This window comes from Neltuma alba, unplaced genomic scaffold, assembly GCF_004799145.2.
Source record: "Neltuma alba isolate B1F8T4 unplaced genomic scaffold, ASM479914v2 tig00011245_pilon, whole genome shotgun sequence".
Classification (NCBI taxonomy): Eukaryota; Viridiplantae; Streptophyta; class Magnoliopsida; order Fabales; family Fabaceae; genus Neltuma; species Neltuma alba.
In genome coordinates this window covers 310901-324905 of record NW_021635962.1, presented here as the reverse complement: position 1 = coordinate 324905, position 14005 = coordinate 310901, and the positions used below count along the sequence as shown (strand labels likewise).

The 14005-nt window shown below is 36.0% G+C and overlaps 3 protein-coding genes across 3 annotated transcripts; 2 read left to right on the top strand and 1 right to left on the bottom strand.

Annotated features, from left to right (window-relative positions):
• The first annotated feature begins 271 nt into the window (after positions 1 to 271).
• On the top strand, positions 272 to 2568 carry LOC114762890 (perakine reductase-like). Its single transcript, XM_028952488.1, has 7 exons — positions 272 to 328; positions 486 to 653; positions 945 to 1148; positions 1249 to 1421; positions 1773 to 1869; positions 1997 to 2150; positions 2396 to 2568. Exons 1-7 carry the CDS (start codon positions 272 to 274, stop codon positions 2566 to 2568), a joined length of 1026 nt encoding a protein of 341 aa, XP_028808321.1.
• Positions 2569 to 3885: 1317 nt separating this feature from the next.
• LOC114762888 (perakine reductase-like) lies at positions 3886 to 6442 on the top strand. The gene is given in 8 exon segments (XM_028952486.1): positions 3886 to 3934; positions 3937 to 3956; positions 4112 to 4279; positions 4568 to 4771; positions 4871 to 5043; positions 5416 to 5512; positions 5676 to 5829; positions 6074 to 6442. Coding segments are annotated over 8 exon segments (1035 nt in total). The 5' UTR covers positions 3886 to 3900; the 3' UTR covers positions 6259 to 6442.
• Positions 6443 to 6948: 506 nt separating this feature from the next.
• LOC114762892 (condensin complex subunit 2-like) lies at positions 6949 to 11921 on the bottom strand. The gene is given in 15 exon segments (XM_028952490.1): positions 6949 to 7604; positions 7922 to 8032; positions 8219 to 8364; positions 8485 to 8515; positions 8598 to 8671; positions 8674 to 8853; positions 8938 to 9082; positions 9202 to 9485; positions 9580 to 9780; positions 9865 to 9925; positions 10010 to 10058; positions 10483 to 10501; positions 10550 to 10667; positions 11048 to 11149; positions 11496 to 11921. Coding segments are annotated over 15 exon segments (2019 nt in total). The 5' UTR covers positions 11775 to 11921; the 3' UTR covers positions 6949 to 7385.
• Between the last annotated feature and the right edge of the window lie 2084 nt (positions 11922 to 14005).

Here is a 14005-nt window from a genome sequence, read left to right as displayed (position 1 = left end):
TAATTTGTCTGGCAAGAAAAAAATAAATAAGTTGACTTGATTCATGAATGGGATAGGATTTAAAATGAATGATTCATGAAAGTAATTATGAGTTTGTATTTATGACATCAATAATTAGGTTGTTTGAATATATGTCTTCTATATATCAACGCACACACTTACCACCATATATGGCCTCGTTCGTTCTATCTCATTTTGACCAGCACCCTCCTTCGTTCAAACCTCCACCAATTCTTAATTACCGTCACCTTCCCCGCTTCCAAACACAGCAATGGCTGCGCAGAACATAGAGATTCCTCGAGTCAAGCTTGGAAGCCAGGGCCTCGAGGTATAATTCCCATAATTCTCACAACAATGATTGCTTCACTTGCGAATCAATCACTCTTCATTTTCTTATCTCTTCATTCCAATAGTTCAATCTCGTCCCTATGTTATCAACGCTGCTTTGTGAGTATGATGATTGAACACGACCCTTCTCTGTTCAGGTTTCCAAGTTAGGATTTGGTTGTATGGGACTCACTGGAATCTATAATGCTCCTGTCCCTGATGAGGTTGGAGTATCAATTATCAAGGATGCTTTCAGCAACGGTATCACATTCTTTGATACATCAGATGTTTATGGACCCCACACTAATGAAGTTTTGTTAGGAAAGGTAAGTCAAGATTTTTCTTTATAATTGTGTCCTGTTCCATTACAATCTTTACATTGTGGAATGACTGTCAAAAAAGGCTATCATCACCGTTTCAATTAAACTATACAATATTCCCCCCTTCTTTTTGCCAAAGTTACCTCAACTGTAGGTAAGTTTCAACTTGGGAAGGAAACTGTACCATTTAGAACAAATGAACTTCATATTACAGAAGAATAAATAAAAATACTTCTCAATTGATTTTGATGAATTGTTGTTTCATGAAATGATGACTTCAATGCCTGAAACTCTCAGGCACTAAAGGAACTACCCAGAGAAAAAGTTCAGGTTGCAACAAAATTTGGGATTGTCAAATTTGAAGCTGGCAATGCCATAATAAAGGGGACGCCAGAATATGTTCGTTCCTGTTGTGAGAGTAGCCTCCGGCGCCTCGGTGTGGAATACATAGATCTCTATTATCAGCACCGTGTTGACACAACAGTTCCTATTGAAGTCACAGTAAGCGGCATATAAGATTTGAATCTTTCTTCTTTGTCCTTTGATAAGGCTTAGTGCATTATGAAGAATCTTTCTGTTTGTGTTTATTTTGAATGGCCAGATGGGAGAATTGAAGAAGTTGGTGGAAGAGGGAAAAATAAAGTACATTGGATTATCTGAGGCTAGCCCGGACACTATTAGAAGGGCTCATGCGATTCATCCAATCACTGCAGTACAATTTGAGTGGTCCATCTGGACTCGTTACATTGAAGAAGAAATTGTTCCACTTTGCAGGTAAATTCTGTTGTTAACAACAATCATCAATAAACCCGTTTCTGTTTGAGAAACTTATGTCTAGGCCGAAGTTCTTCTATTTAAAATATCCTGGCTTGTTCATCTTTTTTATGTAGTTGTAGTAACAACTATTATAAGTGAGCCTATTTTTTATGACCCTTCAATTTACCAAAAACGATTTCCTCAAATACCAACGAACTTAGCTCCTTTTACATCACTTGCTTGAACACTAGGCAAACCTTTGTATTTCAATATGAGAATTGTAGTTATGAAACCAGGTTAATTGTTTTGCTGACTTACTGTCTTCTGCACCACTGGTGAATCTTTCTTATGGGGTGACAACACCTTCAGGGAACTTGGAATTGGAATAGTATCATACTGCCCCCTTGGCCGTGGATTTTTTGGTGGCAAGACAGTGATAGAAACCGTACCTGCTGAAAGTGCCCTGGTAAGGCTTAATAATTTGGCCATGAGCTTCATTTCTCTTCTGTTTTCATCAGACCAGTGATCCAAAAAAGGCACAATTATCTGTGATGTGACATGCCTTTCCAATGGTCTGTGTTTTCTTCTGTCAGTCAAAAGACCTCAGGTTTAAAGGAGAAAACTTTGAGAAGAACAAGAACATATACTTTAAGATAGAGAGATTGGCTCAGAAGCATGCATGTACAGTATCACAAATTGCTCTTGCATGGATTCTTCATCAAGGAGATGACGTGGTGCCAATCCCTGGTCAGTGATTATTTTCTATTTTGTCACCTTCATGACTTAACTGTGTTTTTATGGCTTAATCTATAAAATGGTCCTAAAGAAGGGTGTTTCATGTCCTAGTCAGAGTCTCTTCTGACAAAGTAAAATGTGAAACTGCCCAGGAAACTAGCACTTGTACAAAGATCTTCTTGCTACATGACATGGTTTTGAATAAATGATTCTGGGCCAGGAAATTGCATTCTTATTGAATCTCTCATGTATTGTAGGAACGACCAAAACAAAAAATATGAACACCAATATTGGTTCGTTTAAAGTGAAGTTGAACGAGGATGATTTGAAGGAGATTTCAGATGCGGTCCCAGATAGTGAGGTAGCAGGGGATAGAACAATTCACTGTTCATGGAAGTTTGCTAATACCCCGCCCAGGACAAAAAATTAGCTTATTTATTATGCACAAGACTTTTCTTATTTTCCTCCCCCCAGGAAAAAAATAATAATATCACATCATCTGACTTATGTTTCATTCTTATTTGTTATGTGAGTTAATTTTGAAATCATTAAAAAGGTTATCTGGTGAGCCTTATTTTGCTTCTGCAATACATACTAGGCTTTCAAAAAAGAATGGTGAAGTAATACAACCAAATTTGTCTTTGCCTTTAACAATATATAAATATGTATTTATAGCTACATGTTCACTAAATTAAATGTTATCTTAGCAAAGTTTTTTCCCCACTTTGACGATGGTATTCAACATGTATTCTTATTTATTTTTCACACTGTAGATGAAATCAATCAAAGTCAATTAATTTGACTGAAAAATTGGTAAGTCTGCAACGAACTCAATTTATTTATTTTGTAAAACCAACCAAAATTTTTTTAAAAAATTATTATGACGCGAATTGTCACCAACAAGCCAAATTTTGCCGGCAAAGAATAATTATCCTTACTTGAAAATGTTATGTTTTTCAATAAGATGGAATGATTAATAAGACCTTTTTTTTGGGGTTTTTTCCTTAACTGATTGAGACCATTATTAACCTCCGACATCCTTGGCCTCTGAACTATTGGGTTATTTTTCAGGATTGATTGAGACCACTATTAATTTTAAGAATAAAATTGCACTCAACTATCAAGGTAAAATTGCATTAAAAAAAGATTATAGGTCAAATTACATCTGAAACAGAGAAAAAATTACACCATTAATAGATTATGAACAAAATTGCACTTAAAAAAATTAAAATCAGGCAACTTTGACCAAAAAAAAAAAAAGAAGATGGAGTCTGCATGCACACTTTTAGGAAAGTTGGGGTATGTAAATCAAACGCGTGGCTGCTACATCACTGCTTTTCAATCTTTTTTCTGTTTTAATTTCTTTGGTTATTCACCTTTTTTCTTTTTCTTTTTATTTTAGCTCATATTTAGAATAAAAAACAATCTTTTTACTATAAAACTAATAGAAATATAAATAATTTGACAAGAGCGAGAGAATATTTAGGAAACCATACGTTAGGTAGGTGGTGAGGCATTGAACCATCGTTTTTGGCTCTGTTCAACGGTCTAGATCATGCGTTTCCACTGTCAACGCACCCACCTACCCCATAGCCTCGTTCGCTGATTCTTTCTCATTTAGACTCGCAGCCTCCTCTTTCAAACCTCCACCGATTCTTAATTACCATCATCTTCCCCAGTTCATCCTTTAGCTCGGCCGAAGATACGGGAAGAGTTTTTCCGGAAAGAGGTGTGAAAATTGAATACTCACACAAACACAGCAATGGCTGTACAGGGCGTAGAGATTCCTCGAGTCAAACTGGAAGCCAGGGTCTGGAGGTATAATTCTTCAACAATAATTGCTTTACTTGCGAATCAATCACTATTTAATTCCTGCATTTTTTATCTCCTCATTCCAATAGTTCAATCTTGTTCCTCTGTTGGCAACCTTGCGTCGAGTGTATGATGATTGAGCCCGACCCTTCCCTGATCAGGTTTCCAAGTTAGGATTTGGCTGTATGGGACTAACTGGAGTCTATAACGCTCCTGTCCCTGATGAGGTTGGAGTATCAATTATCAAGGATGCTTTCAGCAAAGGGATCACATTCTTTGATACATCAGATGTTTATGGACCCCACACTAATGAAGTTTTGGTAGGAAAGGTATATAAAGATCTATCTTTATGATGTGTCCTGTTGCATTGCCCATCTTTACAATGCGAAATGACCGTTAAACAAGGCTATCATCACCATTTCAATTAAATTGTACAATATTCCCTTCTTCTTCTTGCTAAAGTTACCTCAACAAGTAAGTTTCAACTCGGGAAAGAAACTGTACCACCTGGAACAAATGACCTTCATATTACAGTAGAGTTAATGAAAATACTTCTCAGTTGATTTCGATGATTTGTTGTTTCATGGAATAATGACTTCATTCCCTGAAACTCATAGGCGCTAAAGGAACTGCCCAGAGAAAAAGTTCAGGTTGCAACAAAATTTGGGATTGTCAAAATTGAAGCTGGCAATGTCATAGTAAAAGGGACGCCAGAATATGTTCGGTCCTGTTGTGAGAGTAGCCTTCAGCGCCTTGGTGTGGAATACATCGATCTCTATTATCAGCACCGTGTTGATACAACAGTTCCTATTGAAGTCACAGTAAGTGGCATATAAGATTTGAATCTTTCTTCTTTGTCTTTCATAGAATTTAATGCATTATGAAGAACCTTTTTGCTTGGGTTTATTTTGAATGACTAGATGGGAGAACTGAAGAAGTTGGTGGAAGAGGGGAAAATAAAGTACGTAGGATTATCTGAAGCTAGCCCTGACACCATTAGAAGGGCTCATGCGATTCATCCAATCACAGCAGTGCAGTTGGAGTGGTCCCTCTGGACTCGTGAAATTGAAGAAGAAATTGTTCCACTTTGCAAGTAAATTCTTGTGTTAATAAGAATCATCAATAAACACATTTCTGTTCATCCTTTTACTTAAAAATATCTTATGCCCATATCAAATGTCTTCGACTTACAAATGTCTTGGCCTGTTCATCCTTTTATATAGTCGTAGTAACAACTATTATAAGTGAAACCTAATTTTTGATGAACCTTTAATTTATCCGAGAACTATGGTTGCTTCCCTCAAATACCGACGAAATTAGCTCCTTTTAGATCACTTGTTTGAACAGCTCCCTTTCAATTTGAATTTGAGAATTGTAGTCATGAAATTGGATTGATTGTTTTGTTGACTTACTGTTTTTCTGCATCACTCATCAAATCTTTCGTATGGGGTGACAACACCTACAGGGAACTGGGAATTGGAATAGTACCATACAGCCCCCTTGGCCGTGGATTCTTTGGTGGCAAGGCAGTGATAGAAAGCATACCTGCACAAAGTTTTCTGGTATGGCTTAACAATTTGGCTATGAGCTTCAATTTCTCTTATGTTTTCTTCAAACCAAGGATCACGAAAACCTTGCTTATCTAGGATTGTTACGAATTTGTGTTTTCTCCGTTTTTTGTTATGTGGCATGCCCTTTCCAATGGTCTGTGTTTTCTTCTGTCAGTCAATGCAGCCCAGGTTGAAAGGAGAAAACTTTGAGAAAAACAAGAACATATATTTTAAGATAGAGAAATTGGCTCAAAAGCATGGATGTACTCCATCACAAGTTGCTCTTGCATGGATTCTTCATCAAGGAGATGATGTGATTCCAATCCCTGGTCAGTGATTCTTTTCCACTCTGACACTTGCATGACTTAATTGTGTTTTTATGGCTTATCTATAAATGGGTCCTTAAGAAGGGTATTTCATTTCCTAGTCAGAGTCTCTTCTGACAAAGTAAAATGGGAAACTTCCCTGGAAACTAGTATTTGTGCAAAGACTTTCTTGCTACATGACATGCTTTTGAACAAATGGTCCTGTGCCAGGAAATAGCATTCTTACTGAGTCTCTCATGTATTGTAGGAACGACCAAAACCAAAAATCTGGACACAAATATTGGTTCGTTAAAAGTGAAGTTGAGCAAGGATGACTTGAAGGAGATTTCAGATGCGGTGCCGGATAGTGAGGTAGCAGGGGACAGAACAACCGATGCTTTTGTTCGCTGTTCATGGAAGTTCGCTAATACCCCACCCATGACACAACATTAACTTATTTATTATGCACAAGACTCGTCTTGTTTTCCTTACTCTCTCTGTGTCTCCCCATAACATCAAATCGTTTTTCACTTGTGTTTTATTCTTATTTGTTATGCCACGGGTGCTTTAATTTTTAAATCATAAAAAGGTTGTCTGGGGAGCTCCATGTTCAATAAATTGACTGTTATCTTGCCAATGTTTTCCCCCCTTTGATTATAATATTTAACATATATTTCTATTACTTATTTTACACATTGTAGATGAAATCAATTAAATCCAATTAATTTGGCTGAAAAAGGGATAAATTGGCAAAGAACTTAATTTATTTCCTTTGTAAAACCAGCCAAAGAAAAGTTATTATAAGGTGAATCAACAATAATACACGTCTTTTTATAAAAGTTAATACTGACTCGCATAAAGCAAAAATATGTGACATAAAAGCTAAATTAAGATAATCATACTTTTACACATGACATATTATTTTTGCAAAAGCTGAAGGCACATGACGCAGTAGGACAGACATACTTTTCATATAGGCAACTGAGTAAAATTCAAAGTGTCAGCAATCTAGAGTATCAGCAACTAGCCCTTGCTAGTTTAATTTATAGATGGGTTCTTAGTCATAGGATATGTTGGAGCACCTCTTTGTGTTTTCCATATAAGAGGGAATGATTAATTAGACCAATTTTTTAGGTATTTTTCTGGGTTGAATGATACCATTTATTAACTGTTCCCGTCCTTAATCTTTAAACTAATGTTGAGTCGCTTACTTCCTTATTACAGCCCCAAACACCACAGAAAAAGTACAAGTACAGAACATTTAGTCAATAGAATATAATACATCGGTAGTTAATGTGTATTTCCTTCACTCATTGACGGCCTTTTTCCCTTTTTCGGGCAAACCACTCTGCGATGGTTAAATTCCATGCATCTATCTCTTTTTTCGTTGGCAAAAGAATCTCATCCATTTTCAAGTGTCAAATATGCATCCAACAACTCTTGACACTGCGAATTCACAAGACTTGCGATTGTCAGACTTGATGCTTCCTTGGACTTTGTTTCATCATTTAGTGAAATCCACAATCATAAGTCTCAATTTGCAAATTTTATTCCTAGAACTCAAATGCGTGATCAAGTCCCTAGACTATCCCACTTCTAGCTGCGGCCACACGAGGAAGGCATATGCCAAGATCATCCAAATTCGGGCTGCTCTGAATGCTTAGCCCATTCTCATTTGCCAAATGCAATAGACATATGAAACACAAATGAGGAGAGATCTCATTAATAGTCGCAGCAGCTTTGCAATCGTCAGGAAAATTTGCCAGTATTTCCCTGAAAGATACCACTTCCTTCTGATCCTTTGGAGGGAAGAAGGGGACCAAAAACAAATAAAAGGCTAAAATTAGGATTCATCCTCGAAGGAAAAAAATGTTGATTATCTAGTAAGAGTCAGAACAGAACTATTAAGGCCGACAAAATAGAGCACTAGGCTACAGATTCGCATAGGATACGTGTACAGAAAATGAACAAGAATGTTGAAATAAGCACGACATTTCGTGAACAAAACGTAATGCAGGGAGCATTTCATGCTGGTATGTAGGAGGGGAAAGTGGAAAGAGACACAGACGAAGAGCGCGTCGACGGTAACAAAAATGGAAAAGCAATCTTAGCATACCTGAAGAGGCAGCTGACCATTTTCTTGAATATGTTCCCAAAGAGTGTTTTTCAGAGCCTGGACATCAACTTGTTTCGAAGTTTTGTCATACTCAACTTCGATTTTATTGACCTGCATATTTGGAATTAAGCAGACTAAAGCTTAAACGATAATTTCCAACGCAACTGTCAGTTGAATAGAAATTTAATGATACAGATTATCAGTGAAAATAGTATATTTCTTCACCATGACCTATGCCTAAGTACTCACGTGTCAAGCGCAGTGTGCGTGAATAATGGGATAAAAACTAAACCAAACCTGACGAGGCTGAGAAACAAGTGTGGTGGAGTCCTCAAGGTCGCTATGAACATCCCCGTAGTCACCGCCACAAATACTTCCATCCTCATATGAAGGGAACGGCTCGTACCCATTGCATTCTTCATCAGCTCCCGCTGCAAACGTACCTGAGTTTGAAATGCACATGGCAGGACTATGAAATGTTCTATATAGTAACTTGCCAAAAGAATCAGGAGAAACTGTACTGAAGATAAATATATATTTGAATCAGTGGCACAATAATTTACCTGAGAATTTTCTCGCTCTTCTCCCAAGGCACTACAAGACGGGAAAACATCATTAAAGAAACAAATATCATTCCAGAGAGAACTTAGTAAAATTTTGTACACTAAAAAATTACCTTTACATTAGGTAGAATAAACAACTTGACAAGATTCTCTGGCTGATAGTGGCAGTCCTCCGGAAGTTTGTATTACAAAGCGGTCTATTTTCAGGGAGTAATAATGATTTGAGATTCTTGGGAGGAGAAAAGATATCCGCCATTTCTTTATCAAGAAAATTTGCGAAATCTAAATCAACTTCTGCCTGTTTCTTACTTCTTGACAGCTTAGGTTTTAGTGTTGACCCATCCTTTGACTGAGGATTAACCTCGGCACCTGCAAAAAAGGATTCTACACTAACAACCATTTTGAACGCCCATAAACATAATTATTATGTCTAACTTGTCCCCTGAATTCTACCTTTGGCTTTTCTGTACTTCCAATGATCAGGGCCTGCCCATGCATTGTGCTTTGAATTAAAACCTAGACTTAAGAATAAGTAGCCATCGACATTTTCAAATTTGTCCTCAATAGCTGGATCTTGGGGAGGAAATGATTCATTTTCCTGCAAAAATAAACATTTTATCAGAACAACTCATCAATCATGTTAGCAAACCTTTTTTTTTTATTAAAGATCATTGACGACGAGCATACATTTCCTATAAAATTAGCACGCAAACAAACCTGAGCATAACTAGGGAAACTTGCATTAGCATCATTCGAGCCTAGATCATCAATTGTTTGGTCATCATGGTCATCAATCCAAGACGTGCAGTTTCCATATTCTTCTCTGTCAATCTCAATTTCACAGTCATTGGCTTCACCAAACTCTGCTGGTGCTTTCTGACAAGAAAATTCAAAATCTGATGGCCTTCTATTATTTTCATCAAATTGATTTACTATAGTCCTGAGAGTTGGAGAAATTTCATCCTTTATGCGCATGTTCAATACCATCTGTTCGACACATTCTATATAATGACAAGTAAAACACAATTATCAAAATTGAATTGAACGATTCTATTATTAAAAGACAACAATATGGCCAAAACAAAAGCAACACACCTTTGGCAAAAGAAAGATCAATTGTATCTGAAATATCATCTTGATTCTCACTTGTCATGCACTTTCCTGGAACTTCCTGTGAATCAAAGAGGACCCTACATTTACCATAGACACTAAGATTATTCATCAAAAGACCCTTCGCTCCACCTTCATCAAACTGTGCTGATGTCTGATGATAGAGAGGATCCACGGCAAATGCAGCTGAAAAAACATGTAAATTTTCAGAACATTAGTACTTCCAAAACTCAAACAAGTAACAAGAGATAGAATGAGACTTGATATCACCATCAAACTTCTTCACATTAAGAACCTCAAAAGACGATTCCAGTGTTGACAGAGGTGACAACTGCATGAATAAACTACGTTAGAACTTACAACTAAGCATATAGTTTGTTAAGCAGGTGTGCCCAGAGATTCAAAGACGAATGACCTTTGTGTCCATCTCTTTTTTGCTTCCTTCTTGACCTTTTTCAACATTACCATTCTCCAAGAAGCATCTGAGATTTATGACAAGCATTAGAATTAGTAACCAACAAATAATTGTATAGCCAAAAGTTATATGTGAAACAGATATTTAAGACATTCACAGGATGCCATATCCACAATATGACCAATGGTGCATTATTAAAGACGTTATGTAGGATTTCTGTCGCAGAGAATAGACATTCTAAAGATGTTTGCGTGAAAATTTTGGAAATAGAAAATTTAACGCGATAAACCATCATTGTAGTCTTGGCGCGTACCTCTGGTGATAGGAGCATGTCAATGCTTTTTATTCTCGTTTGAACTTATTAAATTCAATGAAAATTAGTCATCATTATCTTATCAAGTTGCTCGTAGTACTATAGGCATTAATTCTTTTGAGGAAATGATTTTGAAGATTGAGTTGTTTAAAAGTATAATGTAGATGTTAAAGTTGGGTCTATATTAGAACAGAAATTATTAGGCTCGACATGGTAACGATGGTAACCTTGTTCAGTTTCTTGGCCTGCTCTATTCATTCCGCCAAGGACTTTATAAGCTTCGGAATGCACTGAATCTACCCTTAATGCATAAATCTTGACTCCCGCTTCAAGTGTGCAACTTGCCTGCCGAAAATAAAACGTTAATAGAATATCTTGATCACAGATACATAATTTTGCTAATCTTTCACGCCTGAGGGTCCCTGTTTGTTCAATCATAAATGAGGAATTCAATTCCACATAATCTGGTGGAGTATGCAGTGGCATGCGTATAATTATTGTCTATTGCTAATGACATCAACACTGTAGAAATGCTTCATAACAAATTACAAAAATCATAAAAAATAATTAAACTTTCCAATCGAAAATCTCTCAGTGATTGGAATGATCAGTCTCTGAGAATGGGAATAAACATTTAATATTTTGATGTACTTCTGGACCAAAATTGTGCCCAAATCAAGTGATAAGAATCGCACTTCGTGACATCCTTCATCAACGTAACGTACCTTTTGGAAATTCGTCTCTACATCATTTTCTTCTTCAACTTTAATGATATCAGTAAGGTGATCAATCAAATTCAGCTCCCATGTATTTTTCTGATTAATTTTCTGCACCAAAAAAATCCAATATTAAAAAATCTCAACATGATTGGAGTGGAATCAAAAGCTCAAGGACAGAACTATAACTCCAGCTTTATTTCGGCTGCAACAATGGCTGAAAACTATCAGCGTGCATGTAGATTACCAAGAGCATGGTAAGAGAGCACTCAATATCATATATCAAAATAAATTCCACGTCTCTATTGATTTCTCAACCAAAAGCTTCAGGACAAGGATAAAACGATTAAGTTTTATTTTACACGTCTGGTGAATACAGACTGGCGGAAGAAAATGCAAGTTCTTGGTAAGAACAAGAGAGTTCAAATCATTGTGAAAGTAATTACTACAAAATTACATTTTCACTGGCAAGCTTGATGCAGTTCTGGAGCAAATCAAGAATCTGCTGCTTGTTGAGACAGGGATCAGAATTGTCATCCAAAGGTTGCGACTGCAATTTTGCAGCAACGGCCTTACGTCGGACCGCAGCAGCGCGGGCAGCGCGGGCCTGAGCGCGTTCGAGCTGGTCGTCGTTGGAGCCCAGGAAAAAAGGACTTGTAGGAGACTGGATGCGAGCAGACATAGGGAGCCTCTGCTTCTGACCAACCGTAGGATTAGGGCTTAGGGTTTCCGCCATGGAAGATGGAATCGACAAATCGACAACAATTCAAGTAAAAGCTGTTTCGGGGAGTTGAATTCTGAGCAGAAGTTCTGTGTTGGGGCTCTCCCGTTCAATTTGGTTCTGGGAGTTCGATTTAAGATTCACAAGGCAATCGCGGAGTTTCCCTCCATATTCGTAATTTGAATTGGCGGAGCAAGACTACTCGCCCAAAAAAATGAAAATAAAAACAAATGGCACAAGAAGACCTTAGCGCGAGGTGGGCTGCATAAATACGTAAATAGCCCAATATCTGAGTAGAAAATGGCGATGATGAATAACATAAAAATCACATGTATGGGTCTAGCGGAAGATCTTCCACAATGTAACAAATCAAATATAAGACTCCAATTTACTTTATCTCTCATATTTATCTACTTTTTTTCATGATAATTCTTCTAATAATAGTAGTTCTAGATAACAAACTTGATTAGCAATGATATTTTAAGAAAAACAACATCTATTCATTACAAATAACTAACTTAACTAAGTTCTTTAATCTCTCCAAATTAGTCAACTGGGTTTTATAATTAGGACCGGAGGTAGTATCTGATAGTGTCTTGAATAGGATTACTTCCAATACGAGGATACCTGTACCTAACAAGATTGAAAAAAAGAAAAACATTTGTAACCAACAAGTTCAATCTAATAAAGAGGACTAATTCCTTTCCATGTGACGAATCAATATCAGATCCCCACTGAAAAAAGTGCCATGCCAAAAAAAAGTAGAAATCACATGAATTAAAATAATGATTCGGTTAAAAAAACCAATGATTTTTTTTGTTGGCAATAAAAAAACAATGGTTTATTTATATGGATAACCTCAAATTCTGTGCAAACATGAAATCCACAGCTTGAAAGAAAAGGTACTTCCCATGCTGAAAAATAATACTAGTATAAGCATAATCATTTAATTGTAAAATAACTAGGTTGCCAAAAAGTTGTAAAATGAATAGGAATATCCATGGGCAACATGCGAGTTAATTTTTATCTTATAATTATGCATGTAAATCAGCCTGTAAGAGTATGTGGTGGCGTTGTCAATATATGTTTGCGCATTAATTCTATTGTCACATTCACGTGTATACGATAGGATATTATTCTTACAGTTGAGGACACTCCAACTTGAATGCAAAGTAGCATTTTGAAGCAGATAAAACAAAAAAAGCCGTGCAAGAATCATATGGCAGGTAATGAGTGTTTAGATAAAAATCAAATTATGATTTTAAAAGTAATTTTACAGTATATAAAATAATTATGTGGAGAATTTTGCTTTAATTTATAAAAAAATACTTTTTAAAAGTACTTTTATGTAATACCAAACACCTAGTGAACTTATTTAATTACAACTTCTTACCATTCAATTGTGTTTTAAAAGTGTATCATTTTCTTAATAAAAAGATCAATTATATATTAAAACCAAAAGACATAGAAGGTTAGCAACAAGCAAGGAACAAAAAAATCGGATTAGTAGTTGAACCAATTGAGATATTGAGTCAAGGGTTAATGGGTCAGATCGGGGTCAACTTGTAGTCAAATCGGTAATAATTAAAATGCTATGTTTTAAATTATATATTAGCTATTTTAAACAGAAATTAAAATAAAGATATGAAGAAAATGTCAAACAATAATAAATACCCAATATATAGCATATAAAATAAATAATTATCTGACCAAAAGTAACTGCGATAATATATATAAAATAAAAGATATATTTAAGAAATTATATATATAGTAAATAATATGATCAAAGTACTCATTAGTCAAACCCATTTATTCCTGCGAGATGATTTCGCGTGGGAAACTTGAATTGTATGGGAAATCTAATTTTTTATTCACCTCTTTCAATTTTAAATGTTCACATTTTTCAAGACCTGCTTGTCCGTTTTTTTTTTTTTTTGACCAAGAAGACCTGCTTGTCCGTTTGAACCACTTCACAGTTTTTTTATCATTTCCTTTCGTTATTCAGTCTTTTCATATCTTGTGAGGAAATGAGTCAAGCATTCATGTGTTTTGGTAGTTTTCTTTCTTATTCTCATTCTTCCCTCTATTTCAGTATTTCTTTCTTCTGCATCCAGACGTTTCTCTCTTCTTTCTTTCATTTTCATACCTCCATGCTCTCTTACCTTCGTTCAGATGTACTCGCAGAGCCGGAAAGATGAGAATAAATTTTAGTTTTATTTACAGAGCGATCTTACAGAAACAAAAAA

Bases quoted from the DNA above. Each gene is read 5' to 3' on its own strand.
- LOC114762890 (XM_028952488.1), top strand. From the start codon at position 272: ATGGCTGCGCAGAACATAGAGATTCCTCGAGTCAAGCTTGGAAGCCAG. The intron at 329-485 runs GTATAATTCCCA...TTCTCTGTTCAG, and splicing joins TTGGAAGCCAGGGCCTCGAG to GTTTCCAAGTTAGGATTTGG. The intron at 1,422-1,772 runs GTAAATTCTGTT...CAACACCTTCAG, and splicing joins GAAATTGTTCCACTTTGCAG to GGAACTTGGAATTGGAATAG.